The sequence below is a fragment of the Halichoerus grypus genome, chromosome 3 (genome assembly GCF_964656455.1).
Source record: "Halichoerus grypus chromosome 3, mHalGry1.hap1.1, whole genome shotgun sequence".
In the NCBI taxonomy this organism is placed as follows: Eukaryota; Metazoa; Chordata; class Mammalia; order Carnivora; family Phocidae; genus Halichoerus; species Halichoerus grypus.
The window spans coordinates 5053615-5070107 of NC_135714.1; the positions used below are offsets into that span (position 1 = coordinate 5053615).

A 16493-nucleotide genomic window follows, 5' to 3' on the forward strand; every position below is an offset into this window, starting at 1 on the left:
CTTACATCTCTGCATGTCTCTCTGAGCACTGTTCCAGCTATGTCCCACACATTTTGATATGTTGTGCTTTTATGTCCGTTCACTTCAAAGTACTTTCTAGTTTCCATCTGTGACGTCTCCCTTCACCCATGGGTGATTTAGAAGTGTGTTGCTGAATTTCCAAGCACCTGCTGAATTTTTTCGTTATATTTTTGTTCCTGATTTGTAGTTTTATTTCACTGTTGTCAGAAAACATAACTATATTATTATTTTTTAAAGATTTTATTTATTTATTTGACAGAGAGAGACATGGCGAGAGCAGGAACACAAGCAGGGGGAGCGGGAGAGGGAGAAGCAGGCTTCCCGCCGGGCAGGGAGCCCGATGTGGGACTCGATCCCAGGACCCTGGGCTCATGACCTGAGCCGAAGGCAGACGCTTAACGACTGAGCCACCCAAGGGCCCATAACTATATTATTTTAATTATTTTTAAATTTGAGATTTATTCTATTGACCAGGTTATGGTCTATTTGGGTAAATATTCTGGGTGTCCTTGTAGAGAATGAATAGTTTGCCGTTGTTGAGTATTGTGATGGGGCCAAGCTGGTTAATTGTGCTGATCAGATCTACTGACGGGCCAGCTATTAGCTTTGTTATTTACCCAGATATGTTTGCAATCTCTGAATGTGCATTTGTGTATTTCTTTTTCTGGTTATGTTAGTTTTGATTCATATATCTGGATATTATTTATGAGATACATGCAGACTTACAATTATGTTTTCCTGCTGACTTGACTCTTTGATCATGATGAAATGCCCCTCATTACCTCCCACGCTTCTTGACCAAATTGCACTTCGTCTGATATGGAAGTAGTCACATCAGTTTCTTTCCCTTAGTGTTTTCATGGAATCTAACTTCTTTTAGACCATCCACCCTTTTGCATTCAACCTGTGGGCATCTTTATATTTAAAGTGTGTTTCTTTGAAACAGCATGTGGCTGGTTTGTTTTTGTTTGGCTCAGTTTTGCAATCTCTGCTTTTCACTTGGGGTGTTTGGTCCACATATATTTCATACATGTGATGCTGGAATTGGGTGTTTGTCTCCCTTCTTACCATGTATTTTCTTTGTTCTGTTCTATTTCTCCTTTCTTACCTTTGTTTTTGGTATGAGTAAGTATTTTCTCTTATTCCTTTGTCTTCTCCATTAGCTCATTCTGCTATACATTTTAGTATCATTCCTTCAGTGCTTACCCTAGAGATTTCAGAATGTATCTATTCATTATTTAAATGTACCCTAAATTAGTACTTTTACCATATAATACAGAAATCCCAAATAAATTAATAATTGTTAATAAATAATGCAAAATTTTAATAGTTTATCTCCATTTACTCTTTCTCTTTTCCTCATTTTTGTCATATGTATTATGCCCATGGATGATAAACTTCATAAGGCATTGTTACTATTGTTATTCCAGGCAAGCGATAATCTTCTACATTTACTGGATCTCCCACACGGTCCTGTGTTGTCCATTCTTGCTCTCGCTCCTGGGGATCTGTTTTCCTTCTGCCTAAAGAGTTTGTCATTTCTCAGAGTGAGGATCTGCCGATGATGAATTCTCTCCTATCTCTTTTTATGAAAACAAACTTCAACTTCCACTTTTAAGAGATATTATCCCCCCTGCTGGATTCAGAATTTTAGGTAGGCAGAGATTTCCCCCTCTTAACACTTTGAAGATCTCATTGCATTGCCTTCTGGCTCCCACAGTTTCTGTTAAAAAAAAATTGGTTGTTTTTGTCACGGTTTTTTTGTTTGGTTTTGTTTTCCTGAAGTAAGTGTGTTATTTTCTCTCTGGCTGCCTTTAAGATTTCCTTCTTATCTTTGGGTTTTGGCAATTTGACTGTGATGGGCCTGGTGTGGTTTTATTTGTATTTATCCTGTTTGGATTTTTATGAGCTTCTTAAAATCGTAGATTCAAGTCTTTTATCATATTTGGAGAATTTTTGGTTATTATTTATTCAGATATTTATTCTGTCCTATTTTCCTCTTGTTTCCTAGAATCCAGACTTTTTGATTATATCCCACATCTTTTGAAACTGTTCTATTTTTCCCCCTTTTTTAACCTTTGTGCATTAGTTTGAATTTTCTATTGACTCGTTATTTAGTTCACTAATTCTGTATTCTGTTGTATCCTATCTTCTGATAATTTCATCCAAGGAGTTCTTAATTTCACTTGTTATATTTTGCAACTCTAGGATATACATTTTATCCTTTTTAAGAGATCCTCATTCTCTATTGAAATACTCCCATCTTTTCATTCATTTCATCTATCTTTCCTATATTTTTAAAAATATATAATCATAGTTATTTTGAAGGTCTTGTCTGCTAATGCCAGTATCTGGATTATCTCTGGGTCTGTTTTTATCGACTATTTTATTTCTGGGTTAAGTCCCATTTTCCAGCTTCTTCACATGTCTAGTGATTTTTTAAAAAATTTTATGTTGGACATCATGTAGGATATCTGGTAGAGATTCCTGGGTGTTATCTCCTGCTAGAGAATGTTGAGTGCCTTCTGCTCTGGCAGGTGGAAGGGTCAGCAGACCAGATCATTCCTGGGCAGGTATATGTTAGTTTCAACCCAGTCCTAGGGCCTGATTTTCCTCCTGGGGCATGACCTTTCAGGGGCAGCTGCTGAGTCCCCTGAGTATTCACCGAGGACACCAATTTGGGCTCAGCCAGAACTCTGCCATCTTGGCAGCAGTGTGAGACCTCTGAAGTCTCTTCAGCAATTGGCCTGCCAGCTTCTCTTCTCTGCTAGGCCTCCAAACCCCACACTGTGCTGCCCAGCATAGGATTCAGCCATGGATCCAGCAGGCATTTCTAGGGAGGTACCTGGCTCTCTCCTTTCTGTTACTTTGCTCCACAGACCCAGCTATCAGAGCATCTCTGAACTCCAGCCTCTGAGTCCCCCATCAAGCAGGACCACCCCTCTCAGCTTGGGCTCCCACTCCTGAACCATGGTTTGGAAAATGCTGCAGAGAGAAATCCAGAGAGAATGTGGAGCTCGCCTTGATGTGCATCCTTTCCCTCAAGGATTGTAGCCCTGCATTGGCTGCCACTCATTGCTTGCAAAGAATTGTTTTATGCATTTCCCCAGATTTTGTAGTTGTCCAATCTCAGCTGGTCAGACCTGGTAGAAACTGGACTCTGAGGAGAGGAATATCGAGCTGAGCGTTTCAAGGTGGGAAAAGGGGCGGCAGATGAAGAGCTTTTCAGGCAGAGGGAGAAGCAAGTGGCCAGGTCCTGAGGCAGGAATGAACCTGGCTCATAGGAAAAAAAACAAAGTAACCAGCGTGGCGGGATCACGTGGCAAGGGTGGGGTGTGCTGTGAGATGGAGCAGAGCTCAGATGGCCTGCAGGCCCCAGTTACGATCCTTTCTAAATGCAGTGGGAAGCCGCTGGGGGCTTTTAAGCAGGAGAACAACGTGGTTCAATTTCTTTTGTAAAAAGATCATTGTCTACTGGGAGGAAGAGGGCCAGGGGGACGCGGGAACACAGTCAAGACAGCTCTGTAGTCAAGAAATAATGCCAGGATAGAGGGATTTGGAACTACAAGAAGGGAGGATTCCAGACAAAAACCAGAGTTGAAGGAAATGAGGTTTGTTGATGCACAGGGGACAGAGGACAAGAAAGCTTCCCCATTTCATCCTCCCAAGTCACAGACTTGATCATGTTGCTATTTTGCTTAAAATGCTTCTGTCTCTTCCTCTTGTACTTGGTGTGAAATCCCAGTTCCTTCTGGTGAATTCTAATCCAGGCCTGGGGAGCCTTAGCTGTCGCTGTTCACCTTCCACCCTCCGCCCTCCGGCATCCTTGCTCGGCCCCTCCTCTACCCCAGCCTTCTCCTGGGAACTGCCGCACATCCTCGGGGTCTCCTTTTGGGGGGACAGCGCCTCCCAGGGCCACAGGATGGGCTCATGCAGAGGTGTGACGCCATTTTCATAGCTTGTCATTGGTCCTAGTGGGAGCATCTATGCCATGGGAATCAGCAGATGCTACGGATTCGCGAGCCCCTCGACCAGCCCAGAGAAGAGTGGTTGCCTCCTGGCTTAGTGCCTCCTGACTTCCCCTTGCCGTGCTGTGTCGAATGGCCTGTTTCTGTGTCGGTCTCCCCCACCAGAGTTCCCCGAGGACCGTGGGCACCATGGCTCTCAGCCCACGGAGAGCATGTGGCTGGGGCCAGTGCCGATCATGCCCCTTTGGGAGCAAGTGGGTCATGGGGCCCATCACAAGGCTGCTGGGTGGTGCCGTCCCATGTGGCAGGCAGGGCTGGCCCCCACCCCACACCCCACATGCCCATTCTCTTTAGAACGTACTGGGGGATCCAGTAGAACATACTCTTAGGATCCTTGGGGCGAACCCCTTGTCCAAGTCACTGGGGAGGGGACGCAGCAAAGGCACCAAACTTCTGAGAAAGGCCAAGTTGTTTTGCAAGTCTTAGAGCTGGATTTCATGAAACCATCCGGAGCACCCATCTGTTCTTGACAGGGCCAGCCTGTGCATCTCAGGCCCACGCTCTGTGAATTTCTATTAATTAGGAGAAAACCACATTCTGCTCTTGGATTTCTTTACTAACGAGGGGGAGTCCTCATCAGCCACGAGGCACGTTGATTCTGTCCTCGCACTGGCCTCTCTCTCCTCTCCCAGCAGAATGGCTCAGCATCTGCCCCCCTGCTCACAACCAGGCCAAGAGCACAAGGCAGAGATGACCTTGGCAGGCCTCACCTTCCCAGGGTGGCAGGTGCTTTAAATGAAGGGTGGACTGCCATGGCCAAAGGAAGGGAGTGTGAAAAGCCTCTGAGCTTCTGGGTTCCTGTGCACAGAGCCTGATGATGAGCAGTGCTGCAGCTTCCTAGGCCACTGTAGCATGTGAATTGTTTAATGATGCTCAGACCCTAGGCCCAGAAAATCCCCCGCTGGTGATCTCAGGGAAGGACTCAGAGGTCCGTCCAGTAGTTATGTGGAAGGCTGTTTTTGACAACCCCAACCACAGCAGGAAAGTTTTAGAATGCCCCGAGCATTCAGCATGCCACAGAATGTATGCTCACAATGGTGTTTTCAACATCCTTTTATAATACGGAAAAATGCTCCTGACATGGTATTGAGGGAGAAAAGCAGGATACCAAAGATGTAAATGGTCTGTTAAATGTTATGTAGAGAAAATGTATGGGTGTGTCTGTGTGTATGTATGCATCTATGTGTGGGTGGAAGTTATTAAAAAATAAAACCTGAGAATCCAGAACCACTGGGGGAAGCAGCATTACTACTATCCAGCCACCCCCCCCCCAGAGTGCTAAATCACCTCTCCTTCCCACCTTTCTGCCTCCCAGAAACTCCCCATGACATCCATATGAAACCCACTCATGTCTGACCCAAAAAGAGTGAGAGACCATTTTGTACTGATTTAAGAAAAGCGTTTGGGGCGGGGGGGAATGCAGTATCCTCTGTTTTATATAAACGGAGGATGCTTTAATGTAATAAGCATCTCCTAATTGGATTTGAACCTTAAATTCCATTCATTATACTTTTTTTTTTTTTTTTTTTAGCAGCGTGGTGACTGAAATCAATTGAAACAGATTCTGGAATGCCATGCCATTTTGCATATTTTTGAAAAGATGTGCAAAAGATATATATATATCTGAATATATATATACACAGACACGCACACACATATATAGCTGAAAATCACATTCTAGAATGTTCTTCTATGATTCCCCAGACCCTCTCCAACACCCACCCCTCCACTCAAAAACCCCAGCATGGCCACACACTCACATGTGCACATGCATAAATGCATAGCAAAAAGACTGGGAAAAAAATATATGGATAATAATGATTATTTTGGCTAATAGGACTTGGGGTGATTTCTGTTCCTTTATTTTCTAAAAATGTTGACCTGAGAAAAAATGTAAGCCAGAAAAAAAAATTGAGAAGGAAAACAGGTCCTTTGTTTGCTGAGACAAATTACTTGGAAGCTAAGCTAACCTAAGCATTTCAATCGGATGGGTGATTTCCACAGCTGCGAGACCCAGAGGCGGACCCCCCCACGGAGGACCTGAGGCTGCGCGTGGGGCGGCTCCAGCACCGGGTGCTGACCCTGCAGTGCCAACTCAGAGACCAGGCGTCTGCCTACCTCCAGTTGCAGGTGGCGCTCGGGGAAGCCGCCCACCTCCGGGACCAGCTCCAGGGTGAGGTAGGCTCGAGCCACGCTTCCTTTCCCACCTGTAAACGAAATGGGCCCATGCTCCAGGAAGTTTTGTTTTTGTTTTTATTTATTTTTTTTAAGATTGTATTTATTTATTTATTTGAGAGAAAGAGCAAGCATGAATTGGGGGACACGAGGGAGAAGGAGACAGACCCCCTGCTGAGCAGGAAGCCCGATGCGGGGCTCAATCCTAGGACCCTGAGATCACGACCTGAGCCGAAAGCAGACGCTTAACCTAACTGGCTGAGCCACCCAGGCATCCCTCTGGGAAGTTTTGAAGATAGAAAAAAGAATCAGGCAAAATCTCACCATTCCCAGCATTTTGATAGTATTTATGAGATTTCCAAGGTAAAGAGCAGTATGCGGAAGGAAGCGAGGCCTGTAATCCCTCAACCAGCCAACTTCTGTTCCATCTGAAACTCGTATACATGCGTTTTTCTAGAAAGTCTAACTAGTTTTCAAATGTTACATAAATAGGAGTGAAGTGAGAGTGATTTTATGAAAGGGCAGAGAGATCCTTGTCGATGTGAAAGCGTTCGTTATCTTATCTGTGATGATGGAGATACGAACTTTCGTGGGAGATAAAATTGCACAGAACTTAGTACATACATATACACACAGGACAAGCAGAACTAGAGAAATCGGAGCACGATTGTTAACCATATAATTGACATTATAGGGTTGTAATATACTATAGTTTTGCAAAATGTTCCCCTTGGGGGAAATGGGGCAAAGGATACAAGGTGTTTCTTTGTATTATTTCTTACAACTGCATGTAGATCTATAATTATCTCATTTTTTAAATGCAAAACAAAAAAAATAGTCCTTCCTCCCTTTGACCCCTTCTGAACTCCGGCATTTTTTTTCAACCCTATCTACTCACATTCAGTGTATGTGTGGATGTGTATACATAAATGAAATTTTACCATACAAAAATATTCTGCGTCTTGATTTTCTCATTTAAAAAAAATTTTTTTTAAAGATTTTATTTATTGGGGCGCCTGGGTGTCCCAGTTGTTAAGCATCTGCCTTCGACTCAGGTCATGATCCCAGGGTCCTGGGATCGAGCCCCGCATCGGGCTCCCTGCTCGGCGGGAAGCCTGCTTCTCCCTCTCCCACTCCCCCTGCTTGTGTTCCCTCTCTTGCTGTGTCTCTCTCTGTCAAATAAATAAATAAAATCTTTAAAAAAAAAAGATTTTATTTATTTGACAGTGAGAGAGGAGCAAGAGATAGTGAGAGAAAGCATGAGTGGAGAGGAGAGGGAGAAGCAAGCTGACGTGGGTTCGATCCCAGGACCTGGAGATCATGACCTGAGCCGAAGGTAAACGCCTAACCGACTGAGCCACTCAGGCACCCCTAAATTCTCTTATTTAATAGAAAATCTTGGTGATATCTCCATATCAACACATACAAACTGATCTCATTTTTAAAAAAACTCCATGTTATATTTTCATAAGGCCAAACCATAACTGACTTAATCAATTCTTTGTTTATGGAAATCCAATCTTTTTCTGTTTCTTTGCTTGACAAAGCTTAGTGAACCTTTCTATAGCTCTATCTTGGGATATGTTTCTGCTACATATTCAAAGGTTAAAAGTCTAGCAAAGTAATTATTGGGTCAAAGGATATGTATGTAATTAACTTTGATATGTAAGGGCGAGTAACCCTCCAAAGTGGCTGTATCATTTATGCTTCCACCAGGAATAAATGAGCGTATGTGTTTGCCCGCACTTGTTACCCCGAATGTTACCACATTTTACATGTTTTTGACAAGTTGATGGATGAAAAACACACCATCAACATTGCGACGTAATCTCTGGCTCCGTTCCCGTGCATTCTTTGTATAATCAGATGCTCTATACTTAGAGTTTCATGTCTGTTGCATCCTAGACCTTGTGCCCAGTATTTTTTTTTTTTTTGCCTGTGCAGTAATCTGTTGAGTGGATGTGATTTTCATTCACCTGTTGTTGGATCTATGGTTATTTCCATTAATTTATACATTCCTGTTTATATGCAAGAGTTCAGAGAACTGGGATTACTGGTGCAGAGTGGGGGTAGTGATGGTTCTTAATACATATTGCAGAGAGCTTTCCCAGTGCTGGAACCCACTTGCAAAGCCCGGGCAATGAACAGGGAATGTTCCTCACCGTGCTATCAGCCAGCAAAGGAGCTCTTAGGCCTTTTTTCTCCTGTCACTGATCTGTGAAGAACATAATTCCATTTGCACATGTTGGGGCTTTTATCAGATCCAGTATCTTTTGAAGTCTGTTTTTCATAATTGTCAATGTTTTTTTTTCTTTCTGCTCTTCAGTTTGGGTATTTTTTTCTAACCCATCTTCCAGTGAATACTCTTCCAGAGAGTCAGATTTACTCACAAACTCATTATTTTTGTTCTTAATTTCAGGTATTATATTTTGCAATCCTAGAATTTCTATTTGGTCCTTTAAAAAAAAAGATTTTACTTATTTGAGAGAGAGAGAGAGTGCACAAGCAGGGGGAGGGGCAGAGGGAAAGGGAGAAGTGGATTTCCCACTGAGCAGGGAGCCTGATGCAGGGCTCAATCCCAGGACCCCCGGATTAAGACCTGAGCTGAAGGCAGAAGCTTAACAGACTGAGCTACCCAGGCACCCCTCCATTTTGTTCTTTTTTAATTTTTATTTTATTTTAGCTCCTCCCCCTCCCCCCTTTTTTTTTTTTGAGAAAGAGAGTAAGAGCACAAGTGGGGTGGGGCGGGGCAGAGGGAGAGGGAGAGAGAGAATCTCAAGCAGACTCCTTGCTGAGCACAGGGCCTGATGCGGGGCTTGGTCTCATGACCCTGAGATCAGGACCTGAGCCGAAATCAAGAGTCAGATGCCTGAGCCACTGACTGAGCCACTCATGTGCCCCCTCCCATTTGGTTCTTTCTTCTTCTTCTTCTTCTTCTTCTTCTTCTTCTTCTTTTTTTTTGTAGCTTTCTGTTCTCTGATGAAATTCTTGTAATATAACGGTGGAGTATTTCAATCACAGTTACCTTAGGGTCGGTCTGTGTTCCCATAGCTCCCATATTAGATATGTGGCTGGCAAATATTTCCTCCCATCTGTTGTCTTTTCGCTTTCTTCTCATTCACTTTTTCATTGCAATGTATTGACGCTGTTTCCAAAACCGAAGCAGAGAGGAGGTTGAATCCAAGCCTACAAATATTATTGAGTGCCTTTTGAATAGAAGACCGTCTGCTTGGAGCTGGTGTTTTACACTTTGAATACTTTCGGAAAGGTATGCCAAAAGAGCTGTGTAGGAATGTTCATCGAAGCCTTGTTTGTGAAGCAAAGAAATGATATACATTTTCATAAAGAATGGGCTCAACAGATCATATCAGCCTCATGCTGAAATAATATGCAAGATTTTAAACAGATGTGATCAGTTCGTATGTATTGACATAGAAATAACACCTTTGATTGTAAATTAAGTGACAAAACCAAGATGTAAAACGTTTGAACGGTGTCATTTCATATGTGTATATACATACGTCGGCATTCTGGTTGTGAATATGCAAGGTTGAGACCTGCGTGAGAGATCAGAAGAGGCTGGGAAGAGGAAGAAGGATTTTTATTTGTGTAGCTTTCTTGTTCTGACTATAGAGGGAACAAGAGGATGAAGGAGAAGAACTTCTAGAACAGCCATCTTACTCTGTCTTAGGATTTTGTGGGTCAGCAATTTAGACAGGACTTGGCTGGGCAATTGTGCTCCACAAAGCATCAGTGGGAATGACTCGCTGGTATTCAGCCAGGTGTGGGGCTCGCCTGGAAGGTCCAGAGTTCTTTCACTCACGTACGCGTGCCAGATAGTAATAATCGTTTACATTCAGTGAGCGTTAACTGGATGTTTTAAGCAAAAGGGAAACAATTCACAGAGCCCTCGATATATAACCCTCACTAATTGGGTAGGTGCTAATATTATCCCCACTTTACAGACGAGAAGACTGAGGCAGAAAGAGAAGTGATTTGTACAAGGTCACAGTTCTAGTGAGTGGCTGAGCCAGGATTGGGACCCAGGGTGTCTGGCTCAGTTACTCAGAGGTTTAACACGGCACCAAAAAACTGGCATGTTTGCAGGGGAATCCGGGAATGCTTCCTGCCCGAAGGAAGAAGCAACAGAACTGGCCCCACAGCGGCAGTCTGGCAGCGCTCAGGGCATCCTCCCTCCTCTGATCTTGCGGGGCCGGGGATGGGAAAGGTCCCTGTGCCTCACTGAGAAGCCCATGTGGGGGACAAAAGGGGACTAGAGCCAACCTCTCTGAGCCCAGCTCGCCTGGGGAGACGCTGGCTGTGTAAACAGGGACTCAGCATTTTACGCACGTTAGTTCTCTTTCAGCTTAATGAGCTTCAGAAAAAGCAACTATGCCTATGAGGTCAATATTAAATGTCTCTTTCGAGCAAATAGAGCTCGGGTTTTCCCCATTCTAGGTGTTTAGTCCATCTTTATTATTTAAAAAAAAAAAAAAGAAAGAAGAGATATACCCCCCAAATTCCCATTTGAATCTAGTTTTTTCATGTATTTTCTTCCAGTATACTTTACATGTGTCTGAGATCCCACCACACCTACATGTCTGTGTCCTGCTTTTCCTGCCTGAGAATAATCCAGAAGGCCTGTCCTTGTCTGTCCTGAGCCCCGAATCTGCTGTTCGTGCTGGAGAACAAAGCACGAGATGCCGCAGTACATAAAGCTGCTGGGCCCTTGCTCCGTGGTCAGATCCGTCTGTCCATCCTCCCCCCTCCCGCCCTCTTTTGCATTCTTGTATATAAACACCATGATGCACACATTTTATTAGAAAGATGTTCCCCACATAGCCAGACGTGTCTTTAGGACAGATTCCCAGAAGTGGTCTTACTGGCCCAAATGTTCTTCACCATTCAGATGTGCCGTTTGTTGGAGACGACACATTTCACCTCCGATGTGAACCTGGATTTGGGGAGTGGACCCGGAGGGCCAACCCTTTCTGTCCCGTCTCCGGGCGGGGTGCAGACGGGGCCCTGGGCCGCACTGACTCACTGGCCCGACCTGTGCTGGGGCCTCGGTTTCCTTAGATGTTAACTCAGAAATGTGAGCCACGCAAGCCCTCAAGCCCTTCTCCCTCCCAGCGCTCCCACATCTGTCGGAGGCTCAGGCCTATGGCTGTGACATAGAGTGATGGTCATTCCCACTCACAGCTTGTCCTGACGTCAGCGGTGGAAACGTCCACTGTAACGCCCTATGAAAATGTGACACTTCCATGCTCCGCCCTCTTGTTTTTATCATTTCCTTGTACCTTTTTCTTCAACAAGGACCATAATCCCTTATAAACTATGAAGGCTGCCATATGCCAGGGACTCCACACAGAGTTTGTTCTAAGGTCCACAAGCAACATGTCAGGAAAGGGGAACATGAGCCCCACTTTACAGATGGGGAAAACTGAGGCTCACAGAGGAAGTGACCTGCCCATAGTCACACAGAGCTACTTGGTAGCAGAGCCATGATTTCATCCCAGCTCTATCTGATGCCAAAGGCTCCCCTCAGCCACACGGTCCCTCCAGAGGTCAGGTTCATGAAGAGCCCAGTAGTCACCATCACCATCAACAAGGCCGCCTTCTCTGAGGGGAGCCACAGGTATGATGTTCGGCAGACACTGGCCGAATGCACGAGGCCCTGATGTTTTGGGGTGGTGTGATCCAGGGGGCCCGGGGAGCCCCACCCAAGTGTGCTGAGAGCCCTGGCCTCCGAGTCAGACCCCCCCCATTCCTGCCCTGCCTTCTTGCCGGGAGTGGGTGTCCAAGTACCGCTGCCTAGGGGATGTGCCCAAGCCTCTGGGCAAAAAGTCCTGGCAGGAAAGGATCATCACCTCCTCCTCTGACGGAGCAGAAGAGCACACCAGGAGGGAAGGAGACTGGCCCAGGGCCACCCTCGAATGACGAGAGTCTGTCATCCCCTCCAGACATGCACAGATGCAGGAGGTCATTTCAAGGTGGGAGGGTCACTCACTCATACCATTTCTAGGACAAATCCCTCCCAAGGGCCATGCTGTGCCCAGTGATGGGCCAGCGATGGTGCAGGGATCCAGGGCTGTGTCACTCTTGACCTTGAGGAGCTCCCAAGCTATGTGGGAGACAGACCCGCAAATATAAAAATCAACCATCAGGATAGAAGGAAGCTGGGAGCCAAGCACAGAGGGACACGAGCTCTTTTATCCTGGTGCCCTTAACGATGCCCGTTGTACAGATGAGCAAGTCGAGGTGTAGAGAGGAGCTTGGTCACAGAGCTGGTCAGTGGCGGAGTCCACACTCTTGACCCCCTGATCCTGGACCCCATCTCCAGAGGGCAGTGGGGAGCCTCTGGGGGGGGCAGAGTGCAGCAGTGTGGCGACTTGTTTTCAAAGCAGGTTCTGGCTTCTGGGCACGGGGAGGAATTGCAGGGAGGGGGCTGAGCTCAGGCAGTGCTGGGGGATGCAGAGCAGGGACCCAAGGCCCCAAGCCCAGCTCAGCCGACCAGTCCCCGAGGGTGCCCAGCATCCATGGACCCACCTGGCTGAATCTCTGCTCCCACACCTTCAGGCCGAGCTGGCTTCCCTGGTCCAGAAGTGCCAGGAGAGGAACCGTCTGACCACGTACCCACTGCGGGAGCTGTGCAGACACGGGGCGGAGGATCGGCTGCTCCCTGAGACGGCGCAGAGCATGGGGGATGACGTGGCGCTGGCCGAGTACGCGGCCGCCTTCCTGGCCCTGGGGCTCCCAGAGGTAGTTTCCATAGACAACGCTGTCCCCCTTCCGGGGGCAGCTGTGGGCCCGTGAGTTTCCTGTCCACCCGCTTGACCTGAACCGTCCCTCTCCCCTTCTGTCCACTGAGCCCACCCAGAACGTGCCCAAGACTCTGGCTCCATGCTGGCCCCATGCTCCCAGCTAGTGCAGGAGGGTGATCTGGGCGTCCTTACCCTTAAAGTGCGTACACCCCAGTGCCGGAGACAGACACACAAACAGCGTCAGTTCAGTGTCCTGCAAGCACCAGGGGTTCTTTCACTTGTGCCCCAGGGCCTTAGCACTCACCGCTCCCCCCCGGCAGGATTCTTGTCTGTCCCGCAGCCTCCTACCCATCCTTTGAGATGCAGTTCAAGTGTGACCTTGTCCAGGGAGACTTCCCTGAGTCCCACGGACCACGGAGTTAGCCACATTCTCTGTCCTCTGTGGCGCGTCAGAGGGATTTTCCCCTGCTGTTGTGGGAGCTTTGTCAGCACCCCTCTGTTGGGGCCAGAGTGGCCCCATAACCATCTCTGTCTCCCTGGTGCCTGGCCCAGAGAAGCTGCTCGGGGAATACTTGTTGAGTGAATAAAATCAGGAACTAATTGAATGAGGATCTCCTCTCCTAACAGGCATCCAAAGAGGAAACTGAGGCCCAGAGAGGTTGGGAGGCTGACTCAAGGTCACACAGCCTCCAGGCAGTGTGGATGGTCATGGATGCCAGTTCTCACCCAGGTCTGGTCCTGAACTTCTCTGTTCAGGGGTCTGTGTTCATGGTGCGGCGGGTGCTCAGCTGAGGCCGCAACCCACCCCCCTTCACACACGGGCAGGCACACAAACTCACTCCTGGGGACCAGCCAGCAACACCCTCACCACACGCAGCTTCTGATGGCGTGAGGGCCAAGTACAGCTCCTTCTGTAGACACGGCCGGCCCTGTTTTCCACACTCCCGCTCAGCGGCTTAGCGCTAGCTCCGCTCCTCCACTCCTTGGCCCTTCCCAGCCCAGCTCTGCAAGGCCCGCCTTCTCTGTCCCTTCCGTTCCCCCACAGCCGTCAGAGGCCCCCTGGCCCCAGCCACCATACAGCCCAGGAGGCGAGACCTGGAGGCCAAGGGGTCTGCTCAGGGCTGCATGGTAACTTGGTTCAGAGTCAGAATTTGAATCCAGAGTCCCAGACTCCCAGTCCAGTGCTCATCTCTTTGCATGAATTGTTCAGGCCTCTTCAGAGCCAGCGTAGGGCTGAGGAAAGAAGTTAGCAGCTTGCTGAACTGCTTGGCACAGTCTCTGTTGACTGAGGCAGGAGGGAAAGCCGAGTTCCAGGGGTTGGGATGCAGCAGGTGTCATGTGGGGGGGCCAGCTGGCTGGGTGCTGGGGGGGCATCTTAGCACTGAGAGCCCACCCTCCAAGGGCCGCTCTGAAACTAGAACTAAAATGTTTGCTGGGATTGGATAGGCTGACTTACAATGACCAAATTCAGAGACACTGATGTATAAACCTAAACACTAATTTATCAGTTTCCTGTGCAGGCTGATGGATTGGATGGATGGATGAAAAAATGTCAGCGTATTCTTCCCCTAAATGGCGGAGTTGTCTGGAAAGTCTTCATTCATTCATTCATTCCTTTGTTCATTTGTTAGTCACTGAACATTTATAATCATTTATAATCAGAATCCTTTTGGACACTGGGATGAGAACAGGGAGAGTTAATGGTATTGTCAGCCTGATTCATTCATTTCCTGTAAGGTTGTGCTCCTGGGGCCTGGACGTGCCTCCTGCTGGGCCAGGGGGTCTCCCCGAGACCTGCTGAAAGCCGTGGCTAGTTATAAGCTTCTACTGTTCTAAGGTGGTTTTGAATCTACCCTGACTCGTTTTGCATTACTTTACGGTTCCGCTCTCTAAGAACACCCCCATTTTCACGGTTGGGGTGGGGGTGGGTGACTGATTGTTCCCTGTGCAAACCACAAAGTCCACGGGTACTTACTGAGCACCTACCGCCATACCCCAGGCCTGGTGCCAAGCGCGGGGCAGAAATGGTGAAGCGGACAGACCAAGTGGGCAAGAATCTTACAGGCTCTGAGCCTCAGTTTTCCCATCTGTAAAATGGCAACAGTACAGCCTACATGGCAGAGTTGACCTGAAGACAGATAATCTGTTAAGCGCCCCATACAGGGGGTCCCACTGGGTAGGAACCTGGCCTTTTTGTGGGCAGTTGTCAAGAGGACGTGCTCTGACATCAGGGAGCTCCACCACTGCCTAGCTGTATGGCCATAGGAGGGGACACTTATGCATACCCCTTAACAGTGCACAGGCACTTCCCGCGTGCTTTATGGAGCTCACTCAGGAGGTCCTCCCACGGAGAAGGAGCCTCATTATCCCTTCCCCAGGTGGGAAACCTGAGGCTCAGCAGTTGCAAGTCTGGCTCAAAGACACACATCTCTGAGTAGCTTTCTAGCTCGGCCTTGTCAGTGTGAAACTGCTTGGCTGAGCCCAGCTGGGGTTTGACCCCAGTAGGGGGCTTCTGGGTCCTGCCACTGCAGTCACGAGCCTGTGGGAACGGGGTGTAGCAGGTGCATGTGCGCTGTTGGGAGTCTGGGCTGCAGCGCGGGGTCTGGCACATCCCACGTCCTCAAGGAATCGGTCCCTCTTGTTGCTGGAAGGCCGACCCTCAGCGTGCGGCCATTAGGCGGTGATGTGTCTCAGAAACCAAGGGTGGTGCTCTAGGCTGGCTGGCTAGAGGGGCTGGGTGCCGAGGGGAGCAGTGGTGGGAGACTGGAGGGGGTGGGAGGTCACTTGTGCTTCATTCCTGAGTGAGTGGGGGGCCAGCGCTGGTGGGGGTCCCTGTGCTTCGGGAAGGCAGATCCAGCAGGCGTGCGGCCTAGGCCGGGCTGCCGGGGCCATGAAGGCCGTGCACGCGGCAGCTTATCTAGTTCAATAGCCAGTGACTTGGGCTGTGAGGACCGAGGGCCAGGCAGCCGAGCAGAGCCTTGGGGGCACCGAGGCCCTCGGGCTGGTGGTGGCAGTTCCTCTTGCTGGCAGCTGGGCACTGACTTTACGGGCACTGACTCTCATTTCAGAGAACACAGATGGAATTCCCGATGCAGGTTGTGGAGCCCGGCTTACAGCCTGGGAGCCCTGCCCGGCTGGCTGGGGAGACACGTGTGGGCTCGGGGTGGGATGCACCAGAGCAGAGGGAGCACCGAGGCTGGGCAGCGGGGCTGGCCTACGTGCCAGTTGAGGCCTTGCGGAAACACCTCTGGGAGGGCCTGAACCCTGGAGGCTCAGGATGTCTGGTGTCTGCCCTTGGGAGGAGACCCACACTGACCGCAGACGTCCGAGGGAGGACAGGCCACCGTTCGTTTGTTCACTGGATGGCGATTATGGTGGAGACTCAGCCCTCCCCTGTTCCAGCATGTTCCATGGATTAGCTCACTTCGTCCTCCCAAGGCCCGCTTTATCGGGGGGAAACCGAGGCACAGAGCAGCCAAAGAGCTGGTCAGGGTCACACTGGGGC

At 48.4% G+C, this 16493-nt stretch overlaps 1 protein-coding gene across 1 annotated transcript in view; it reads left to right on the forward strand.

The window, feature by feature from the left end:
• C3H4orf50 (chromosome 3 C4orf50 homolog) overlaps positions 1–16493 on the forward strand; it is a 110313-nt gene that overhangs the window by 26003 nt on the left and 67817 nt on the right. The window contains exons 9-10 of the mRNA XM_078068172.1: positions 6054–6227; positions 12804–12986. Coding sequence (XP_077924298.1) covers positions 6054–6227; positions 12804–12986 — 357 coding nt within the window. The remainder of the gene's footprint in view (positions 1–6053; positions 6228–12803; positions 12987–16493) is intronic.